This window comes from Rhea pennata, chromosome 12, assembly GCF_028389875.1.
Source record: "Rhea pennata isolate bPtePen1 chromosome 12, bPtePen1.pri, whole genome shotgun sequence".
NCBI lineage: Eukaryota > Metazoa > Chordata > Aves > Rheiformes > Rheidae > Rhea > Rhea pennata.
In genome coordinates this window covers 19,051,758-19,073,188 of record NC_084674.1, presented here as the reverse complement: position 1 = coordinate 19,073,188, position 21,431 = coordinate 19,051,758, and the positions used below count along the sequence as shown (strand labels likewise).

The 21,431-nt window shown below is 35.5% G+C and overlaps 1 protein-coding gene across 1 annotated transcript in view; it reads left to right on the top strand.

Moving 5' to 3' along the window:
• Nucleotides 1-21,431, top strand: part of SYN2 (synapsin II) — a 181,003-nt gene that overhangs the window by 143,353 nt on the left and 16,219 nt on the right. The window contains exon 10 of the mRNA XM_062585309.1: nt 13,912-14,061. Within this exon, the coding sequence (XP_062441293.1) occupies nt 13,912-14,061 (150 nt within the window). The remainder of the gene's footprint in view (nt 1-13,911; nt 14,062-21,431) is intronic.

The window sequence follows — 21,431 nt, the reverse complement described above, 5'->3', positions numbered from 1 at the left end:
AATTCATTACATCTGAGATAGTTCATGTTGATTTGGCTGGCCTTAACTCAATATATTTTGAACATACAATTTTAGTTATAAAATAAAGAAATGTAAATTATTTTAAGACATAAGAGCATGCTAAGGACATGATAAAAACCAAAAGAGTATAAAATATAGTAAAAATATATAAAAATATAAAAGTAGACTAGCATTGCATTTAACGACTGTATTCCTGGAACTGCAGGTTTGAGATATAAATCAAGGTTATCTTTTATAGATTGTAGCTAAAACTAGCCTGAGGAATGAATGGCATCAACCCACTTTACATAGCTGCTCCAACTGATCTCTTTTATTCCCTACTCTCCTTTCATGCTGCTGTTCCTGTACAAATGTAATTGAACTTTTTATGCTCCCAGTGGAGATTACGGATATCTTGTCTATTTTAACATTTGACTTTTCTGTTGCATTCCACAGTTAGCAAATTCCTGTCAGACTGAATGGACTTCATTTTCATTCACTGAATTTCTTGACTGTTTCAACATTTTTGATATTGAATGTTACAGTATCCTGCAAATCATGTATCATGAGAAATAATATTCATACATACATTCCAGTTTTTTGAAAGAGATTATACACAACACATTAAAAATGCAGATGACAGATTAGGTAATAGACTGTTTTGTCCAACTTGCCTCTTCTCTGCTTACTATCTAGCTTTATTATTTCTCTGACTCACTCCATGAACATACTGAACAATTTTTCAAAATCATGAGCAAAGCCAGCAAGCATCATCAGCTTCCACTTAAGTCAGTGTATACACATTAACTTTTTACATCAGGCCTGGGTGCTCTATTTGGTAGAAGGAGAAGGGGAAGCAGTTTTTCAGTAGTGAAGTTAGTGGAAATTATATAATGGTCAATTCCTGCTTCTGAACAAATGCCCTAATTTTCATGCCAGATACATTCATACTTTTAGAAAAACAGAATTTTGGGAACTACAGGATACATCAGGAACTGACTTTATAGAGCATTTTAAGTAGTATGCATAATAGATGTTGCATTTAAAAGACAGAATGGATAGAAGCATGATAATTCTTGCTGTTATACAGAATCAGCTGAATTGTTTGGAAAATTGTAATGCTCATCAGCAAGAATATTTAGAATCTGTATAACCCACTGAAATATAGAATTGTTTGCAAAATTCAGATCCACCAGAACATCTGTAAAACTTGCTATCAGATGATGCTAAAAAGCCAGCTTCCATCAACAGTTACCACAGTGTAATTCCAACTGTTATCACACTATAATTGTATGGTACAATAAAAGAGCAGAAGACTGTCTGTACCAATAAAGGACAAATTCTGTCTTTTGTGTAATTTCAACATGCGAAAATAATAGTCTTACTAAAACTAGGACATACATGCTGCAATCAAGAACAAGTAGCTGGGCAGGACCCAGTAAATACTGGGTTTATACTTCAATTGCAGTCCCATACTGAAATCCATGCTCTCATATTCTCATGGTGACTGCTACACCTATCATGAAACTAAAGCTTTCTGTGTTACTGTCACTTTCATTCTGCAGATATGATTTGACAAGAAATATGTGAACTTCCTAATTTATGAAATAATGTATATAGATATGATCTTCCTGATTTTTAATTTAGGACATTCAACCACTGTATCCACCAATAGGAAAGCATATTTCAGTCAGCTTAGAAGAGTGAATCTGCATGAGAGTAGAATTCTACTGAGTTATCCTTCGATTCAGTATTCTAGGCAGAGATGAACTTCAGTGGGATTTTCTGCACTAAAGTTAAGAGAACAGCGTTTGACAGGAGTGACTCCTTTGTACATGCTTATGTTTTGACAAAGGTATTCAATAAGAGCTTTAGGACCTGTATAATCCAAGACAATAGTTCTAAAATACCCAAAGTGCTCAAGTATTACATGTAATGCCACTTCTGCTGGCAAAAATCCTTTCTAAGCTACTATTAAAATGTATAATGTTTAAATTACTTCCTATATGACTATTTCTGGAAGGTTGTCCATTTATAGTAAGCTTTCCTTTTGTGTCTAGTATCAGTAATTGTATTATTTTAGTAATACAGCTATTCTACTGCTTTGTGGTGGTCATTCTGTCATTCCTTGTTTTAACATCCAACTTGCTTTCATTCCCCCAAAACATGGAGCAACGAATTGTACCAGTGTCTAATATTACTGAATCAGTACAGCACTGTGTCTCATGAATCTGATGATCTAGCTGTACTTCTTAAAAAACGCTTTAAATTGTTTCTGTATCTATGATCTAATATGGTACACTTACATTGCAGGTAAGAATGTGTTGTTTCTTAATGTTAGATCAGGTCATCATGCCCTTACTCTTCAATATGGTAGACTTTTTTTTCTATTTTATATTTACTAGATTTTAGATTTATCTGATAGTTTCTCTTCTATATACATTTAATTCAGTTAGTAAGAATGTTTACATAACTTACTCTATTACAAAGCCATATGACCATTCAAGTTACAAAAAGTGTGTTTGCTGTAGAGACATGTCTGATCAGAAATAGTATTTAAGAGATAAGTGAAGACAACTAAAATGAAACAAAATACTTGAAGGATGTTTAGTAATACTGAAGTATGCAGAAAATAAAGAGTCTAGAACTATACTTCAGTTAATTTAGAAGGTTTCTTACGAAATAGAGAAAAAAAACAAATCCTTATTACTATTAGCTTCTTGTAAATGTCACCTTAGCAGGATGTGTGTGGTTCTTTTGAACACATAGTTCTCAGTGTAATAACAAGTACTAAGAAAGTGCAATTTAAGTACAAATTCTCGCTTCTTATACTTCTGGGTGCTAGCCAGCTGCTCTCCAGTGCCACTTTGTACACCAATCAATATCTTTCTACCTCTCTAGTCACCCTACAGACTTCTCATCTGAATGAGCTGAGGCCAATACTACTGTTAATTTCTGAAATTATTATAAAAAGGATGCATGTTCAGGGTACCATCCATCTTTTCTTTCCTGCCATTGAAGGAGGACATTATTTTAATGTACTTGGACTTCTCAGCTGATAATAACAGTTTTCTGGTGGTTCTCAGGCAAAACCATTCCCAGCTGCCTTGGTACTGTGCAGGTTCCTTCTGGTTCTCCACAGAACAGACAGATTGATTGTTCTGGGGATGTTTCCAGTGAATCAACTCTGCATCTAAGAAAACAAAACATACTGCTATAAACAGTACTGCACTGGGAGCTGTGAAGGGTGTCCATGGCCATCTTAAGCAGTTGAGGGATATCTTATGCATCCACAGGAAAAAAAAATCCAGACCAATTTGTCTGAAGACAGGAAGGACAAAGTCCTGAAGTCATAATACTATTCAGATACAATAAAGCCTCTGTTTTTCTGCGAAACATTATTAAAAGCTCTCTACAGTTTTCTTATATGGTGGCTTTAAGAAGTACCTTTGCCTTTTAAAAGAGAAAGGTTCCCTAGAAGAACCTTGTGATTGGTTTGGTTTGGTTTTGTCATTTATTTTTGCTAGAGAATAAGTTTATTGTTACACTGTGGATTTTTTCAACTGCTATTTCCAATACATTCCACCTGTTTCTTCAAACAGAAGGATACTTTGCACAGTGAATACTTGGGGTAGCTATCCGTTTACTCTGACCAAAATACTTCACCTTAGACTGACCATCTAGAAACATGTTAAGGCCAAAGAAAGTATTGGCAGATTTACTTCAATATTCAGAAGGACTATCTTCAAAATCCTACTAGAGAGATATGAACTAATTACAAAATCATTTAGCTAAAAGAAAGGGTTGTCAGAATGACCAGGAGGGAAGGCCAAGATGTTTCTGTGGAGCAATCTTAGCTACTCTATTCTAATTTCTATTCTGTTCACGTCAATTTGAAAACTGAGCTGCCAGGCATTGTTACACCAGAGAAAAGCTGTAGAAGTAAGAATTTTATGAACTTGTCATTTCAACAAACAGCTTTTTAACTGTCTCAACAGTTCTTGATAATAAAACATCAAGTCAATATCCATTAAACTTTAAATTCTTAGATAGAACTTTTTATCTTTCACTTTTTAAATTGGTAGTTCTGTAGTTATAATACCAGAAGGAGCAGATACGTCACTTGAGCATTATTTCATGTTTCCAACTCCATTGAATATTATCTGTCATGATTCATTTCTGGAAAACAAGACCTCAGGGGAAACTAAACAAAAGAAAAAAGGCAGAAGTACCTATAGTTCCTGCAGTTCTAAAGTTGTGCTTTCTATGAAAATGATAGAAACACCATTCAATTTACAGTTCAGACAGAGCTAAATCACAGGCAACTGCACAAGTTTAATGACCATGTTTCAGCACAAGCCTGTACTTCCATGTTTGCCGAAGCTAAGCTTATTTATTCTTCTATTGTAATCATTTGCAGTTCCAAAATTCAGCACCAGCTGAACTGGACAAAATAAGAAATGTAAATGCGTTCTCTTAAAAATATTTGATAATATAAAGGATGATGTCATTTATGCATCACAAATCATAGGCAAGTTTAGGTTGGAAGGGACCTCTGGAGTTCACCTAGTCCAACTTCTTGCTCCATGTGTGGTTAACTTCAAAGTTGCTTAGGACCCTATCCCTAAAGAAAACAGGAATTACTTAGTATAGAGACATTCTTACCGTGTCTGCCAATATTGCAGATGCAAGTCTGCAATGAAAAGCAGATTTAAAAAACTATCTAGAAACATAACCATATCTTTAAATCAGGTAATTTGGCACATAAATGTGTGCACTCATGACAAATAATAATGGCCATAATTCATTGACATATCTAATTGGCATTCCACCCATTACAGAATATCTTCAGGTCACACCTGGCATACTAAGGGAACTAAATCCAGCTATATATCCAGCTATAATAGTTGATAAAGTCCTTTCACAACTCAGAATCTCTAATAATTTCTGGTCGGATACTGTAAGAAGTTTTGAACATTTAGGAGCCTAAAGTTATTCTTTTGGTAATAAAGCTAACCTATAACTAAGACCTCATCTGTCCTCAAATACTCACATTTCCAAAACAAGGAAAATATCGCTGAATTTTCTGCCTAGGAATTAATGTAACTAGAAGAAATCTTCTATTTTAGAAATGCTTAGCTAGCAAGACACAATTCTAGAAAATCATCCTTTTTAATTAAGATTTTTTCCAAGAGGTTCCTTGTGCATTACAGCTGAATTCACTTATACATTGCCTTGAATATGGACCTCATGTGATAGAATAATCTGCATTTATTCAGTAAACTTTTTTTTTTCTGTGTTTTGGAAGTAACAGATTTATTCCACTGAAATTTTCCAGACATTATTCTAGAAGTACTGAAATTAACAGTTCTCTTAGATAAAAAAGTAAGTGAAGTATATCTAGTGACAGAAGAATTAGTAATGAAATAGAGGGATTTATAAGTCCCTTGTTTTGATTTGAATAGAGCAATAGTTGTTACTGACTGATGTGAATAACATTAATATTCTGGTTTGCATCCTAAAGAAGAATTCCATAATATTTTAAGTGTATCATGTTTACCAGATCTATTGGCAAAATCCCTGAAACTTTTTATAATTTGAAATTATCAATATCACTTGTTATATGTGACTTTTTAAATGAGTTCTTTTGTCCATAATGAACCATACTTAATTAATTGGAGGATAGAGATAAAATTCATTGTGACTTTAAATTAATCATTATTTTATATGTTAAAACAACCTGTTTCACATGTTCTCTTCAAAATGCTTGAAGTTTTCTCAGATTTATTAATTGCATTTTTTATGTATTTCTGCACATTTTTAATCTACTAACTTTGCATGAGTACCCACAATTCAAATTCAACCTCAGCCATTGATTTTGATTACACATAGAAATTATCTGCTTGGTTTATTTTCCTTCCAGATTGAAATGTGACCATATAAATTTGACTGCATTGGAACCTTTATCTAGGGGAGCTTGACTCACTTTCTCAGCTCTTCTTTTGTACCTACCTTTTCAGCAAATGTTGTTATTCACCTACTGCAAGAGGAACTGCAAAATTTCCTAGCAGTCACCACTGATTTTCTGCAGTATTATCCCCTGACAGCTTCTCAAATGCGGTTGCATTTCCAATTACAAATTATTCCTGCACCTGCTGTAGGAACCTTAGGGAAGGTCCCATGCTTGCTTCATATCCAGTCACTGTCTGTCTTCTCAGAGATCACTCTGTATGCTCTTATGTTCCACTGAATCTAAAATGACCTCCTCAAACTATTCATTTTTCTTAATATCAATTACTTTCCCCATAATTAGAACTTGCATATTAAAATCTCTATTAGTCTCTGCCTGTTCAGTCATGATTTCCCCTACAACTGCAAACATTCAGATCCCCAGAGACACCACAGAAAGAAAACAAATTTATAACATAGCAACAACACAACCCAGCTTCCCTTGTCCACAGACCAATCAAAGTAAATTATTTTTGTCAGTCCTCAGACTCTAAAGCATGGACCTTCATTCAAAGTAAATTCCCCTGATCCTCAGTGGAATTCTTTCCTCTTCCCTCTGGACTTACCAATTCTCTTACCTTCCTGTGCAATTCACAGATTTTTTTTTCCTTATGAAATCCAAATATAATTGTCCTGTCAGACTCCCTGGGCACTTCTGACTTGCAAGCCCTCTGTCTGTCCCTGTTCCTTCTGACTGCCCTTGTATTCAGCATCTAAAACACACCTTTTTCTTCCACTGTCTTACAGAGTCTGTCTTCCTTTCCCTTGCCCTTTCTTTAATCTCCACTACTCCTCCTTTCGCAGCACTATTTAGACTGGGTCTTCATAAAGCTGCAGGCAAGAGATCTCTCATAATCCTTTGGTGGTAAACATATTCTGTAACGGGTAAGTGTGTCTAGATGGTGCCAGTCAGAGTAGTTCCTCCTTCAAACAGCAGATGATCCCTTTGCAATTACTGATATCTTCTAATTGCACTGGCTTCTGTACTAATCCCGTTTCATTTCCCTTAATGTTCATCAGAGTTAAATAAACAGTATTTCTCTTCTTTTTCTTACCAGTCTCAGTCTTGCAGCCCCAATCTCAAATACTTGCTTCATCCACGCTAGCAACAGAGGGCACAGACTAATTCATTGAAAGGTCATATTACTGAAAGGTCAGTGTTTTACTTTATCACAGTATCGTGTTAACTTAAACACGTTGCTGTAGTTTCTGTTACTGCTGCTAATATATTCATTCAGTCTATTATAGTTTAAAAAAGAGATGGTAACTGCATTTCAGAATACAGTTTCCATGTTATAAGAAAAATTAATCTTATACAATTCATTACTGAAATGCATATAAACTAAATGTAGAACTGATACAAATTAAATGACCATCATTTGTAGTGAGCAATGTTTTTACTAACATGAGCAAAAGTAACACATTATACTTTATAGATGGCAGATGTCTTTTTTGTGTGGAATATTCTTTAACTAGTACAGGCTGCAAATAGACTGCTTATAAACAGGATGCTTTGGGTATGCTTAAACTTTGCCAAGTCCTCTAAAGTGGGGAAAGTGTCAGCATGACATTCCTGTTACTTATTCACAGATTTTAAAAACTTTATTAGCATTCCTCAAAATGATTTTAATTCTTAAGATACATCTATATAAAGCATTAATGAATTCTGGTAAGTCTCATTAATTATTTTACTAGAAAGGCAAATTGACTGCCTTCTCTTAAAGAAAAAGGCAATTACAACAAGTTGGTGTAACAGTTTTTAACGAATTACAACAAATTCTGTAAAGGATTGTCACTCCTTGACACTTCTTAGCCAAAGAATAGCAGAACTGCTCTTTTAAGAAAGTTAACCTCTGCCCTTGAAGGCGGCAGCAGCAGCAACACAGAGAAGGAAGCCGAGCCTGCTCGTAGCAGCCACGTGCCGTGCTGGGTGTAAATGCTGTGATCTGGATGCTCAGGCCAACCCCTCCCAGCAACGCAAGGGAAGGAGTCCCTTCAGTCTCCTGCCACCTATGACTTCTTCCCACCCACATTGCCACTCTAGTCCAATGAACTATTAAACTGAACGCTGTGCCTTGCAATTGAACCACTTTTAAGCCTCAGTTTTACTCCCTCTAGTGTTTCGCAACTTTTCATCTTGGAAGCAGTAGTTTTCTTGATAAACTGATGGCTTGCTTTCTCTTTTTACCAATTTGGTAAACTACTTCAGTAAAGCCCCGGAACACATTTTAGCTCATCAGCTCTTCCAATTTGGCGTATAATTATTTGTTCAGTTTAAGGTTCAGCACACCTTTGACTCAACAGAATTTGTTCAAGTATGGCAGCCAGCAAAAGGCTTTTTAACAACATCAAAATCTGTCCAAGTGACAAAAGGTGGTCAAGCGCAAATGCCTATGTTTTCTAATGTCACGTGTGTTTCAGTTTACTTCAGTATGTGAACATGGCAGTTATGCTTGAAAATACTACCTGCAGCTTTGAAGAAATGATTTTCTTCAGAGAGAAAAGATTGAAGAAAAGATTTTCTCCAAAATATACCTGCAGATACTCGATAAAGGCTCCTTTGGGTCTGAGGAAAGATCTGTCAGATTTTCAAAAAGTAAGCCCTTCAATTTAAAATCCAAGTCAGCTAAGCATTACTGAACGCCAGGACCCTGAGCCAGTGCTGGCCAGTTTGACGCATAGCTACGGAGCATTCTCTCAAGCCCAACAGGGCATATTCGCTAATTAAGCACCCCGGGCCATTGCCAATGAGTCTGAAAGCTTCACAGACTGTCAGCGCCTCAGCAGTTTAAGTCGTGGTAGTGAGCTCGAGGCCGTTTACTGAAACTAGCACGCTTCTGCCTACGACACAAAGGTACTACAAAAGGGTAGTAAAACTCCATAAAAATGCCTTTGTTGAAACCTTGACAAAATTTAACTCTTTTTGGAGGTATCCTAATTTGCACTCTTGTTTTTTATGACAAATGGGGTGACAATTTGAGGAACCTTCCAAATAGCACAGATTTATTGTTTCCTTGATTCTGCTAGCTGGGCACAGAGCACCAGCACAGGCTTTATGGCAGTCCTTATCCTAAATCTGCAGTTAGATGGCTCCAGATCAGTTGAAGTATCTTTGGTTTCAGGTTGCTAATGGCAACATGCTTTCAGTGTCAGAACTCCCATACCTTGAAGAGAACAGTTAACATCTATAACATGCAAGTTGATTTGTTGTGGCTTTTATATGAAGTTACATATTTTGAGGTTTACTACAAGTCTCTTGAGCCATGATGACTTTTCACTGGAGATGATAGGATCAGACATAGAAAGTAGTGGCTACTGTGCCTGTTCTCTAGAGTAATATTCAGAATTGGGTGAGGGGAGTGTTAAGTAATGAAAATGTTTATGAAGATAAAAAAAATCTTCAGGTACTCATTTTATTCAAGACACTAGCACATTGTTACTGAATAGACTCAATGATACACTACAGCAAAAAAACATATATATATAGCTTTTAAAAACCATTGTGATAGGAAAATAGTAATGTCTCTTGGATAATTCACAAAGCTTTAAAGAATGATTCAGGCTCTCCAATAAGTTGATGAAAACAGCTGTTTTGATTTTCTACCAACAAAACTAAAAGCTAAACCTGAAAAAAGATGCACTATAGGGTAATCATTAACCAGTTATGTTCAAAATTTAAAATTAAGATGGCAGCACTGTGTCAATTAATGATATTTCTTAAGCTGTATATGAGATATATCCATAGTCCCAGCTTTGCTTTGTTGCAGGGGTTTCACAAGTGCTTTCCTAACACGCTACCTGCCTTTTCTCTAATTCCTGTAAATTGTTTTGCTTATTTGAATATCCCTAATGACTTTCTACCAGGTGGGAAAAATCATTTTATTTTAATATTAAGACTGTCAATCTTTAAGAGGGAAAGAATGAGAAATCTCTATCCAAAGCCCTACTCAAAAATCTCAACTTCATTTAAGTTTGAAGAGACCCTGGGATTTCGACTGCTACAATGTCAGTGTTATAATATCAAAAGTGTAACTATCACAGTTCTTAACTGGCAAATCAGATATCTATCATAGGTAAAAGTTTGGCAATAACTTGTCATTTATTTCATTTTAATTTAGAATGTGCAGAGTAATTTTCTATTTCCAGTATTTAATCACTTCACACTCAAAAGTTATTTTCCCCTCTACTACATTAATTGGAGCTTGAAACAACGTTACCTAGTAATTGACTCTTTGTATGAAACTTTTTTTTCTATCTGAGCAGCCAAAAGTAATTTTTGAAACTGGTGATTAAGCCCTCTAATATCTCAGAAAAACAGACATTATCTCTTTTACAAGCATCCAAACTGAGCACATGGGTCGACTGATTTACTAAATTTGACATGAAATTTTGAGCCAGGGCTGAAGGCTTCTTTTTTTGTCCTTTAACGGTAGAGCTGTATTTTTCCTATGGATTCTGATAAATCAAATAGCAATATTTCCTAAAGAAAGAGTTTGTATGTAAAGCTACAGTTACGTAAGTACTTAAAAATAGCAATTCAGAGTCAGAACACAGTCCTCTGGATTTTAATCCTGTCTAATCCTTTGGGTCTTTGCAACTTTTGTTTCACGGTCATTCCAAATACAGTTTTTCGTATCAGTGGATTTTATACAATATGAGGCTATCTTTGCACCCTTGTGAAAGAGGGCTAACTCTTGCTTCTCTTGTTGAGGTAAGACAGGGTTTACTGTACATCTGAAACTGAGAGGAGCAGTATTTTCAAAAGTAACTGTCACTAATGCCTCCCTCCAGGGAGTCAGATTTTTAGACCACAAAGATCACTCCCTCTCCGCAAATCAGGCGCTTAGCAGTAAGCACCAAACCATCGCATGGACAGCAAGCCATTCTAACATTCAGCCATTATTAATGCTTTAAAATCTTAGGCAAGATATCTGGCATATACGGCTGCCTCCTCCGTCCAGGAATTATGAAGATTACTCTTCCAAGGAAAAGCTCATAATAAAATGAAGTGACTCTTTAGCTGTACAGTGATTTTAACAAATAGCAACAACTTAGCAGAAATTGATACTAAAGTTAATAATACAACATTTTTTTATTTCAATAGCCACACAGCCAGCAAGACTACACTTTACACATTCAGAAATAATAAAATCATATTGGTTTCATCCCTTTCCCTCAATTAATTAAAAACACAGCTTATGTTCCAGTTAAAAATATGTATATAAAATATGGTAAATTTTATAGAAACTTCCAGTGCAACTGTTAAGCATTTCCGATTACTGATGTAGCCAAGGAAAAAAACATTCATTCATTTTATAGGAAACATCTCTCTAACCCTCAACTACTACCTCTGTGTTTACTCTGGGGTTATTTTAGAACATCTTAGCTGTTAGGCAAGTTAGATGAGATATCCTAGATCTGAAAATCCACAAACAAGAGTAGCCAGCACCTTGATGGACAATACACAATGCCACTGGCTCTCTTAAATGAACAAACAGAAGAATCATGCAAATGCTTTTGGACTTCAAACTAATCTCATTAATAGAATACAGTAGTCTTTGTCAGCTTCAGTAAGAATTTCTATAGCACTTCTCATAATATTTTGAAAATCTTTAAGCCCGCATAATGTTCTTCAGAATGCAGCTTTTTCCTAACTACCGTGTAACATGAAAGATTGCATTCCAATGTTAGCATGAACATATGTGTTCTCTTAGATCCAAATTTCTCTTTAAATACCCTAATTGAGTGATTATTCCTAGAAGCACTTGAATATGTAAAAGAAGGCAAGTAAAAATGTACTCTTATCCGTAAAGGAGATGAAGTGCCCTGCACATATTTGAAGTAGGTTGATGGATGAAGAAGAGCTTTTTAGTCTCTACTGCAGCCTCTTCCATCTCAGGAAGGTTCCACACAATGCAGATGTACTTGCTTTATGTTCTTTAGTCTGATCTCTGTGTCACCCCTATAGATAACATTCTTCTACCTTGTAATATATTTGCAGAATCAGGCCTTATCACAAAATGTCAGTATTTTCTCTTCAACCCCACAAAATGGGTGACTGACAAAAATGGCTCAAGGCAACGACCTGCAGCAGAACGTCCACTCTGCATACACCTGAGAAGGTGAAAATCAGCTTCTCTAGCCAAAACAGATAGTTCTGCTAGCAGAACTCTTTCTAGTCCTTTTGCTAGAGACTGGATAGGAGCAGGGGAAGTGTTGTACGGTGTTTCTCCAGCCATTCGCATCCGTAATTGTCTGTGTCTAAAATAAGAGAAGGAACTCTAGAGGCCAAAGAGATGCAAGAAGATGTACTACTGGAAGGCCATGGGTAAATGGGTGAGAAGTTGATTCATTATGAGGGTGAGGAAGAGGGTAGTTCTAAGAGGGGGAATAGCTGAGGGTTAGGAGACCATTTTCTAAAACATAAATGATTCTTCTAAGCTAGAATCTTTTCTATCTGAAACACTAATACTTTCGTTCTGAACTAAAACACCCCTGCAGAACTCATAATCCCTTTCTGGTTGTGCAGAATCTATGAGGACCCTGCTGATCCCTTACTTAAGGATTCTTTTGCTCTTTGCCCACCACCGCCCTTTATGTTACCAGTAGATCTTACTACAGTCTCCACTGCATGATTTGCCCATGCTTGCGATACATCTTGCATGAGATTTGGCAGCTGGGCAGCTTTACACAGACTGAAAATGAGATGGATACAATTCAGTTTTACAAAGAATAGAACTGGATCAGATGCAACGAAATCCATACATTGTATTACTGCTAATGTAGTCTAAGCTTTTTTCCAGACAGCCTCCTATCGATCATTAATATTTATTGTCTTGTAGACCCCAGTCATTTCTTATCCATACCTATGAGAAGCACCAGAATGCAGGGCTGCAGGTGACATGCCTCTACCTCTTTCCGAACAGCACTTAAACAAATTGTGAAAGGATAACAGTTTTTTGGAAGTGAATTAAACCCTTTTTTATTGTTGAAATAAGATGTCCAGTGTCAATAGAAGTTGTGTTTATTTAGTTGTTCTTTTCTTTATCTCTCCCTGGGCCAAACACAGATGCACCAACGATAGGGATACTGTAGAAATAACAAATACTTAAAACACACTGAACCAAAGTGAACTGAATTCAGTATTATTTTTACCCATCTGAAAAGTTGAATGAAATAATTGTTAAACAGTATCAACCTATCACATTTAGATTGGAAATACATACATGTTTATTTGCCTCTGTGACATCCTGCTTTTCTTTTTACAAATTCGTAGGGTTTTTTTCCATCAACTGCACTGCATGCTCACAATTTTTCATAAAAGTCTGTCAATAATAACACGCACATATGGTGTCATTTCATTTTTTTCATTAGTCCCTAAAGATCCATCCTTCCCTTAGCAGAAATCCAACAAAAAGCTACAAAGCTAAAGTTTTAGTTGGTATTTCCATGGACTAATTCAGCTGAGGAACATGGTATGAGCCACAAATCAAATAAGAGAACAGCCCTTCCAAAATGTAATTTGGACCGTAGTGCAGGTAATTACTTCAGGTTTTTGGCAGTCCACAAGGTAGCCTAAGAAACCTTCATATTGGCTATCTGCTATAGCTGTGTGCTTCCCACATGAATCATGTTTCCCACCAAGTGTATGCCCAAATATCATACTGAACCCGCGTAATGCTTTAAGATTGGAAAGAGATGAGATTGTAAAACTGCTGTTCTCTTGTTCCACTGACCCATATCCTGCACTCAGGCTTTTTTTCTGATATAGTATATACCATTTCTAAGATGTCACTTGCCTTTTGTAAAAAATAAAATAGATGACTTGATATTCTACTCAGATGTGGAATTAGTTTACTTTGGTGCCATCTCAATAGCTGATACATTGCTTTATTTTCACAGGTCATGGACTGTGCAATGCCTCTGATTGGTGAGCATCAGACTGAAGACAGGCAACATATAACTGAACTAGTCGTAAGCAAAATGAACCAAATGTTGTCCAAAACTCCTATACCATCTCCTCAGAGACCCACCGCCACTCAGCAGCCTCAGGTAGGAAACCTTTTTTTAAAAAAAATACAGCAACTTACTCTATAATTTTCAGCTCAGATTTTTCCTCAAAGAATTTGGCTGGAGAAGTACGCTCACATACCATAAACTGCCAGTTTGCAGGAACCTATCAGCATGTTACAGAGGTTTGTCACGTTTAAGCGAGATTATCTCCAGAGATAATTAAGCAGTGCAGGTAGTATGTTTTATTAATGTGGTTCTACACATAAATGAATAACTGGATTCAGTGAATTACCAGGCTTTGTATTATTTCCTTCTAGTCATATCTGCATAAAATATCATGGAAATTTAAATATCATGGAAATAATAGAAGCGCTGTTGTAGACATCCTTTGCTCTGAGGATGTCAGCAAAAATGCTAGGACAGTAGTTGTTCTTGTGCGTTTGTGAGAAGTAAATTACATGATAATTTTTTATATGTGTTGCAATTCAGGAAAATGCTTTTCAAACCTAGGAAACACCTGAGGTATGTTTAGCATACTAGAAAACTTATGTCAAAGGTTGCAAACAGATGAACTTGCATTTATTTTATTTTACATGGTCTGATGGTGTAAGTATGGGGTCCATAGAATTCTTTCCCTGCCCTTGCTACCAGCTTGCTTTCCAACTTTGGAAATCACCTTTGTGTTTCTATTTCTGTGCTTACAACATGTGAAGTTTATTTTATTGACCCTTTAAGTAACTTCTGAGAATATGATATATTTGCACAATGTTCTAAGAACATAAAAGTGCTACATAAATGAATGCTTAAATAGCATCTTTTATGGGTTTACAGGCTAGGCAGCAGGTATGATCACAGCAGCATAATCAGCTACAACTTCCATGTACTTTTAATACACTGGAAGAATAAACCATAACAATACATTCTGAGCGTAAACCATTAAGAGCTGTATTGTTGATCGCTACCAGTGCAGCTCCATGGTGATCAGTTAAGCCACAGAACAAGCCAAACTAGAAGACAGGAATTACCAAGCCTAAGTCAAGAATCTATTTTTACTCTAAGTAGGCTTCACACCAGGTAAACAATTTGAAAACAACTTTGTGGCATACCTCAGGCAGACTAGTTCTTGAGGGAGAATGACTAATTTGTTCTTCAAATATATCATCATGCTTTAAGTTATAAAAATACACCATCCCACATAAAGAAGTGGTGTGGCTTCTATTTATAGTACAGCCACTTGAAACTAAGCACAAAATTGTTTCAACCACGTAACCACATACAATGGAGAAGTTTCCATCTAACATGACTCAAATCCATTGTAAAGGGCACCTAAAAAGAGGGACATGGAGAGGAAAAAATAAATTACTTTATGCCCAAATGTATTTTATTTTAGGTCTAACAAATTAGCCATATCTTTAAATGAAGTAAAAAGACAATTATAGAGTTGCCCAAAACATGCAAATTGACATAAAGCAAAACTTGCAACAAGAATGGGCAGATTCTCAGTCAATTCTCTCCAATTAGAGCTGTTAATATTTCACATTCTGGGGAAAAAAAAGTAAAGACCCGAGTAGGCATGCTTCCCTGGATTTCAAAGCAGGCAAAAGCAGAGCAGCATTTATGATATTGCCATCATCCAAAGATTATCTGTTGTGTGTGAATTGGGTATTTACTCACTTTTAAAGAAAACTTCATATGTAAGACCAGGTCCAGAATGAAATTAGCACACAAAAGCAACCTTTTTAAGGAAATTCATAAATTCTTTAGTCATTGCTGCAAACCATCATGTGCAAAAAAAAAAGTTTTCTTCCTTCCTAAGAAAAATGTGGATGAACCAAAACATAGTATTTGCTGTCTAGCTGCTGAACTTCCATTAGTTTTCTCCTAGCTTAGTTTATGTTACTGAAGAATTCAGCCTTTGCTAGCAGCAACAGGATGTTGCCTTTTCCTTTTCCTATTTGTTATTTATTATGGATTGCAGTCGATCAGAGAATACCTGCAGAATGTTTGCAGTATTTGTTGAGAGGTTTTCTTCTCAGATAATCAGATTCTGCTTCCTTAAAATTTGCCGTGTCAAATTATCCGTCAGTTTAAGACAGACAAAGGGGATCTGAATTGCCTCAGAAAATACCATTTGCAAATACCTATTAGTCTAGTGAAATTTAAGGGAAGATCATTAAATAGATCTAGAGTATTTAAAATACATACCTTCCCTTGTACAGGTAATTTTTGCTTTTCTAAGAATAAAATCAATCTGTTGAAACAACCTGTCTCTAACATCTTTGAGCAGTTTTCTTTTAATCTGAGAAATTATTTCCTAATCTTCAGAAATATAGCCCATTCATTCGGGGGGCAGGGGATAGATGGATACTGCATATTTCTGCAGATCCTATAAAAGCCAAGGCCAGTAATGTATCCAAAATAAAGTATGTGCATGTGTATGTGTGTTCTTAGAGACCAAAGTATTATAAACATCGAAGAGTAATTTGTGCATTTTGTTACTTCTGCTTTTAAATGAACAGTTTACAGTCAATAGTACAGTTATACACGTGCCGAGTTTTGAATTCCCTTATTATCTGCATGTTTGTTTTAATTATTTACAGCGTACCCACTACTGTGACATTGGGTGCCTCATACATAAAAGAAAACTTCAGTTTATAAATGCCTTCAGTGGGCAGTAGTGCTAACCCTCTTCCAATTAACTAGTCATCCATCAAAAAACAAACCAAAGATTAGGAAAATAAGCCTTTGTTTAGAGCCATGCTGCCAAATCTTGATGGTAATGATTGGCCTTGTGATATGTTCTGAAGGCTAACAAAGTTCTCCCTGTCAGAGTGCCAGAAGGAGCAAATTCCAAAGGCAAGCACCTCCAACAATGTCCTGCTTATGTTGAAACCTCAGAAGTGCAGATCCTGCACTTTAAACTCGTCTTTAAACCCATTTACTCTAATCTGAGCTATCAGACATGTGTATGCATATATATACTTTTAATATTTTATATACTTTTAATATACATATAAAAAGCACTCACTAGGCTCTATAACATAACTTGTTATACAGGTACACAGAATGGCAGAGAATTAGTATGTGAATGAGAAAAGGTGTTTGCACTTACTTGTGTTGCACCTTACCTCACCTGATGCTGGCTGCAGCCAACAGACTGTGTCGTGCTTTTTGCTTGTGGTCCCAGGCTATAGTTTACTGCATACCTTTGACAGCATGATCCTACCGTATTGGGATAAAAAGCAGTTCTTAATTTCAGGAGTCAAAGCTTACCAGTTTTGCTTTTATCAGCTATTTTAGGAGTCTTTCCACTGCAAAGAAAAGAAGTAGTCTCTGGACTTAGGGAAGTTCTGTCTGATCTAACTATATATGGTCAAAAAGTCTCCTTCAAATTAATTTTTAATTAGTGGGAGTCCAGTTAAACTTTGTTGATGGTATTTTCTTTGAAATCAACTAGTATTTGTAGCCCCCAAAGTTAGGTTATTTCCATTTCTTTTAAAAACATGACAGATTTTTTAGTGAAAAGCAAGATGAAAATATATCATAGAACCTTTTTACAGGAATATTATTAAAACAGCTGTTTTCCATGAGACAGACTAAAGTCCTGGTGCTCTACTTACAGGCAATAAAATAATGGAAATTTAGATTTTCCTCCTTTTTTATCCTCTTTTAATAGTTTTGATAGAACTCTTGAGATATCTTTGTCATTTCCTAAAATCTGAACCAGTAGGTTAAAATAGCCCGTAAAGCATTCTAGCCAATGGAATCACAAAAGTTACCCTGGAAACAGAGTTATCATTGCTGTGTCTCCATCTGCTGATAGGAAAGATCCCTGCTGAAATTTCTGCTGTTTGGATTTGCAAGACTATTTGCAGATGGTGGTCAGTGCAAACTATTTCATGCTTTTTTCTGTGGCAGCATTTGTTTATAAAACTGTAGCTGTATATCAAGTTATGACATGAACTGTGATGAAGTAAATTCTATGTACAATAATAAACTGTGCATAAATTTTTTGTTAACATACAAATGCTTAAAGTAATATTCATATTTCAAGCTAAGAACAATCATATTAGGGAAGTGTTATCTCAGTACAGCACTCTGTCAAGGCTGTATTGGATTATCCACAAAAGAGAAAGGAACCTTACATCCTTCATGGAAGGAAGGAACATATGCACCAGAGGCACAATATCCTTAACCATGCAACATCACAAAGAGCACAGCATTACCAAATATATCTTGGTTCTGTTCTCTTTAAAAGAAAAAAGTAATACACCAGTAATAAAGCAATAAACCGTACAGAAGTAAAGAGGCCAGTGCTTTAAATGATTTGAGATAGGAATACTGGAACCTGAAGTATTTCTTTTCTTAACCTAATTTTCTAACATTTGTAAATAGCTTCTCCACTCTTCACCTGCAGACAAGTTTTAGTACAATACGTTAAGTTCAACTGAGACGGGGATCAAGGAGCCCTAACTCAGCGTATAGATCTGTTTTAATTTATTTTCATTTTTCCTTTATTCTCTTTATTTTCCTCATTCTTCATTCACTGATCTTTTATGTGATTTGATTAGAACCAAGTAGTTATCTCCAGTTTGATTTTTCTGTGTTCAGAGAGAAAATTAAGCCAAATATGGATTACGCAGAGTTCCCTATTCACTTGCTTCCATAAGAGTAGTCACAGTTCTATTCCGTCAGTTGTATTTGCTGGTTTTTTAATGCAGACTGCTTATAACGAGCAGCAATTTGTTTCAAATCACTGAAGCTTTTATGGTAGCCGGACAATACAATTACTTGATTTGAGCTTAACTGAAGGGGAGTGCACTTAATTCAGAAGGATCTTAGTAATCCATGGTGGAGTTATATGGAAATCTAGAATTCAGTATTATTTTGCTAATTGGGAGAAGTAAGCTCCTCCACAAACATCCAGGTGTGGGCCTCACCTCCAAAAGACTTTCTGCTTTGCACATTCCCATACAAGTTTACTTGAAGCGTTAACAGTTGATGACTGGAAGAGGAACACAGCCATGATTTGTAGATTTGCTACAGCTGTATATCATCTTTTTGGACACCTGACAATAAACCTACTTGCATTAAGCCAGGCTGTATTCATGCCATGGATTAACACCACCACCAAGACGTTTCCTTATGTCACAGTTCCTTGGCACTTATTTGCAGGAACATATTTTTCTTCCTCATATCTAGAAGGCAAGACTGCCTAACAAATAAACAAATTAAAGGGCTATATTAAATCATTCTGCATAGATGAGGATGTATACAGAGTTCGAGTATCAATAGCTGAAAACCCTGCTGAACTGGAGCAAAGCAAATTGCTCCCTAGTGTAATTAGGTCACTACTAGAAGACAGCAGGGGTCATTTAAGAATATTTTAGCCTTAAGAGGTTGCCAGATGCTCTAAAATAATTGTGTGCCATTCCTAAAACCATGTGTGCTGTATTTCTTTCTCTTAGGAAGACATTTAAACAGAGAACAAGGCGGCAGTGCAGTTATTTTGCATGGCATCGTATGGCCGTAAAGCTAATGTACCTAGATGTGTGGAGTAAAATCTGATGAAACATCAGATCTTAAATGTGCTCAGAGATTAGCCTGACTTTCTCTCTGACCAGGGCTCCACGGCAGGAGCTCAGAGCCCCTTGAAGGGGGCATTATATTACTTTATATAAACACAACAGCATACTTTGTCAGTGAACAAGTAGTGTATATATTTAGGTATTAATTGACCATATTCTGTAGTCCGTATTAGCAGTCAATAGGGTTTTTTTCTATTGAACGTTTACCTGAGAAAGTACGTACGCATGTTGAGCACCATCAGTGACTTTAGACAAAAACTACTACTCTTCACTACTTTCACTGTCTCTCTGTCTCCAAGTTCTTTTAAATCATACTACCTAGTAAGCAAAGTACTGTTCATATTAAAATGCGTATTGACTTACTGTTGCGAGGAAAAGGAAAACTAGCAAGCAGCAACTAAGTCTTCCTAAAAATACTGACAGAGAATCTAAAGCAATATCATCAAAACTCATTAGGAAAAATGAAAAATATTGCTATATACACCATATACATGGTGTATATACATGGGACTATATACACCATGCAACATTTTAAAAAATGCCTTCAAAGGTTAGGAGGTTAGGATAAAAGCTATTCTTAAAACAAATGTTAAAACAGTTTTTAAAAGTCATTTCACTATAAAGTTAATCATCTTTTTTACTACAGTGAGTTTTGATAATTTGACTCATAGCGACATCTTGTGGTCCATAATCTTTTTGGATGAGTGATTTTTTTATATATTATTTAGTATTATATCATATTACATTCTATCATAGAACCTGTATCAGACTAAACAAGAAACTGCGTATACATTTTACAAATACTAAATGCTCCCTATTCAAAAATATCTTTTCATTCCATTCTAATATATTTTTTCCTTTAATTCCATTAATTTTAATATGTAATAAATTTTAATGCTGTCATCTATAGATATACATACAATGTCTAGCTGTGTATATTTAGAACAAAAGAAGTTTATTTTAATACAGTTTTCAGGAACATAAAAGAAAAATAGTCTTCACCCTTCACATCCAATCTACATTTATGGAAATAAAAAGGATAGCAACAGAAAAAAAAAAAAAAAAAAAAGAGATGTAATGGATCTTGAGCTCACTGCTTCCTGTCAAAGGCTACAGTTGAGGCACACTTCATTCCAGCTAAATTTACAAAATTTATTTATATGTTTTATTTGAACATCATGTATATCATTTAAAATATCATTTATATCATTAAACATAGGTTTTACTACACCAAGGCTGTTTTGTCCACCTTTGAATAAGGCATTCATTCAGGACAGATTGTATATATCCTTCATATAAGTGATAGATATCACCACAGAGGTGGAGATTCAAACCTAACTGCTGGATTAAAGGTGTTTTTAAGAATTCTCGATGAATTGGTGCATATATTTAAAACACTATTCTATTAAACAATTTTTTTAATTTATGTCAAGCATTTGGACTTGACTTGATATTCAGCGATTGTATTTAATATATCAAAAGCAAAGTTCATGTAGAAAAATAAAATCCTAGGATTTTTAATATTGCAGTAATTAAAAAACAGTGGGACCCAACATACATATGTTGAGCTGAGCTTTTACTAACAAATTTATCTTAGATGTTAAAGTAACATCTTTGGAAATACTTATTAAGATGGACTAGTAGCTGGAGTAATTATTGAGTGGAGTACATACATATTGCTTAATTCTTTTGCTTATTTAGTCTCACGTGTGAATAGGAACAGGTAAATAGCTTGCCATATATTTACTAGTGATAAATGTCTACATAAACACTTCTGGTGATTAGCTGTGAATGTGCCAATTAAATGAAGGCGATTAAATC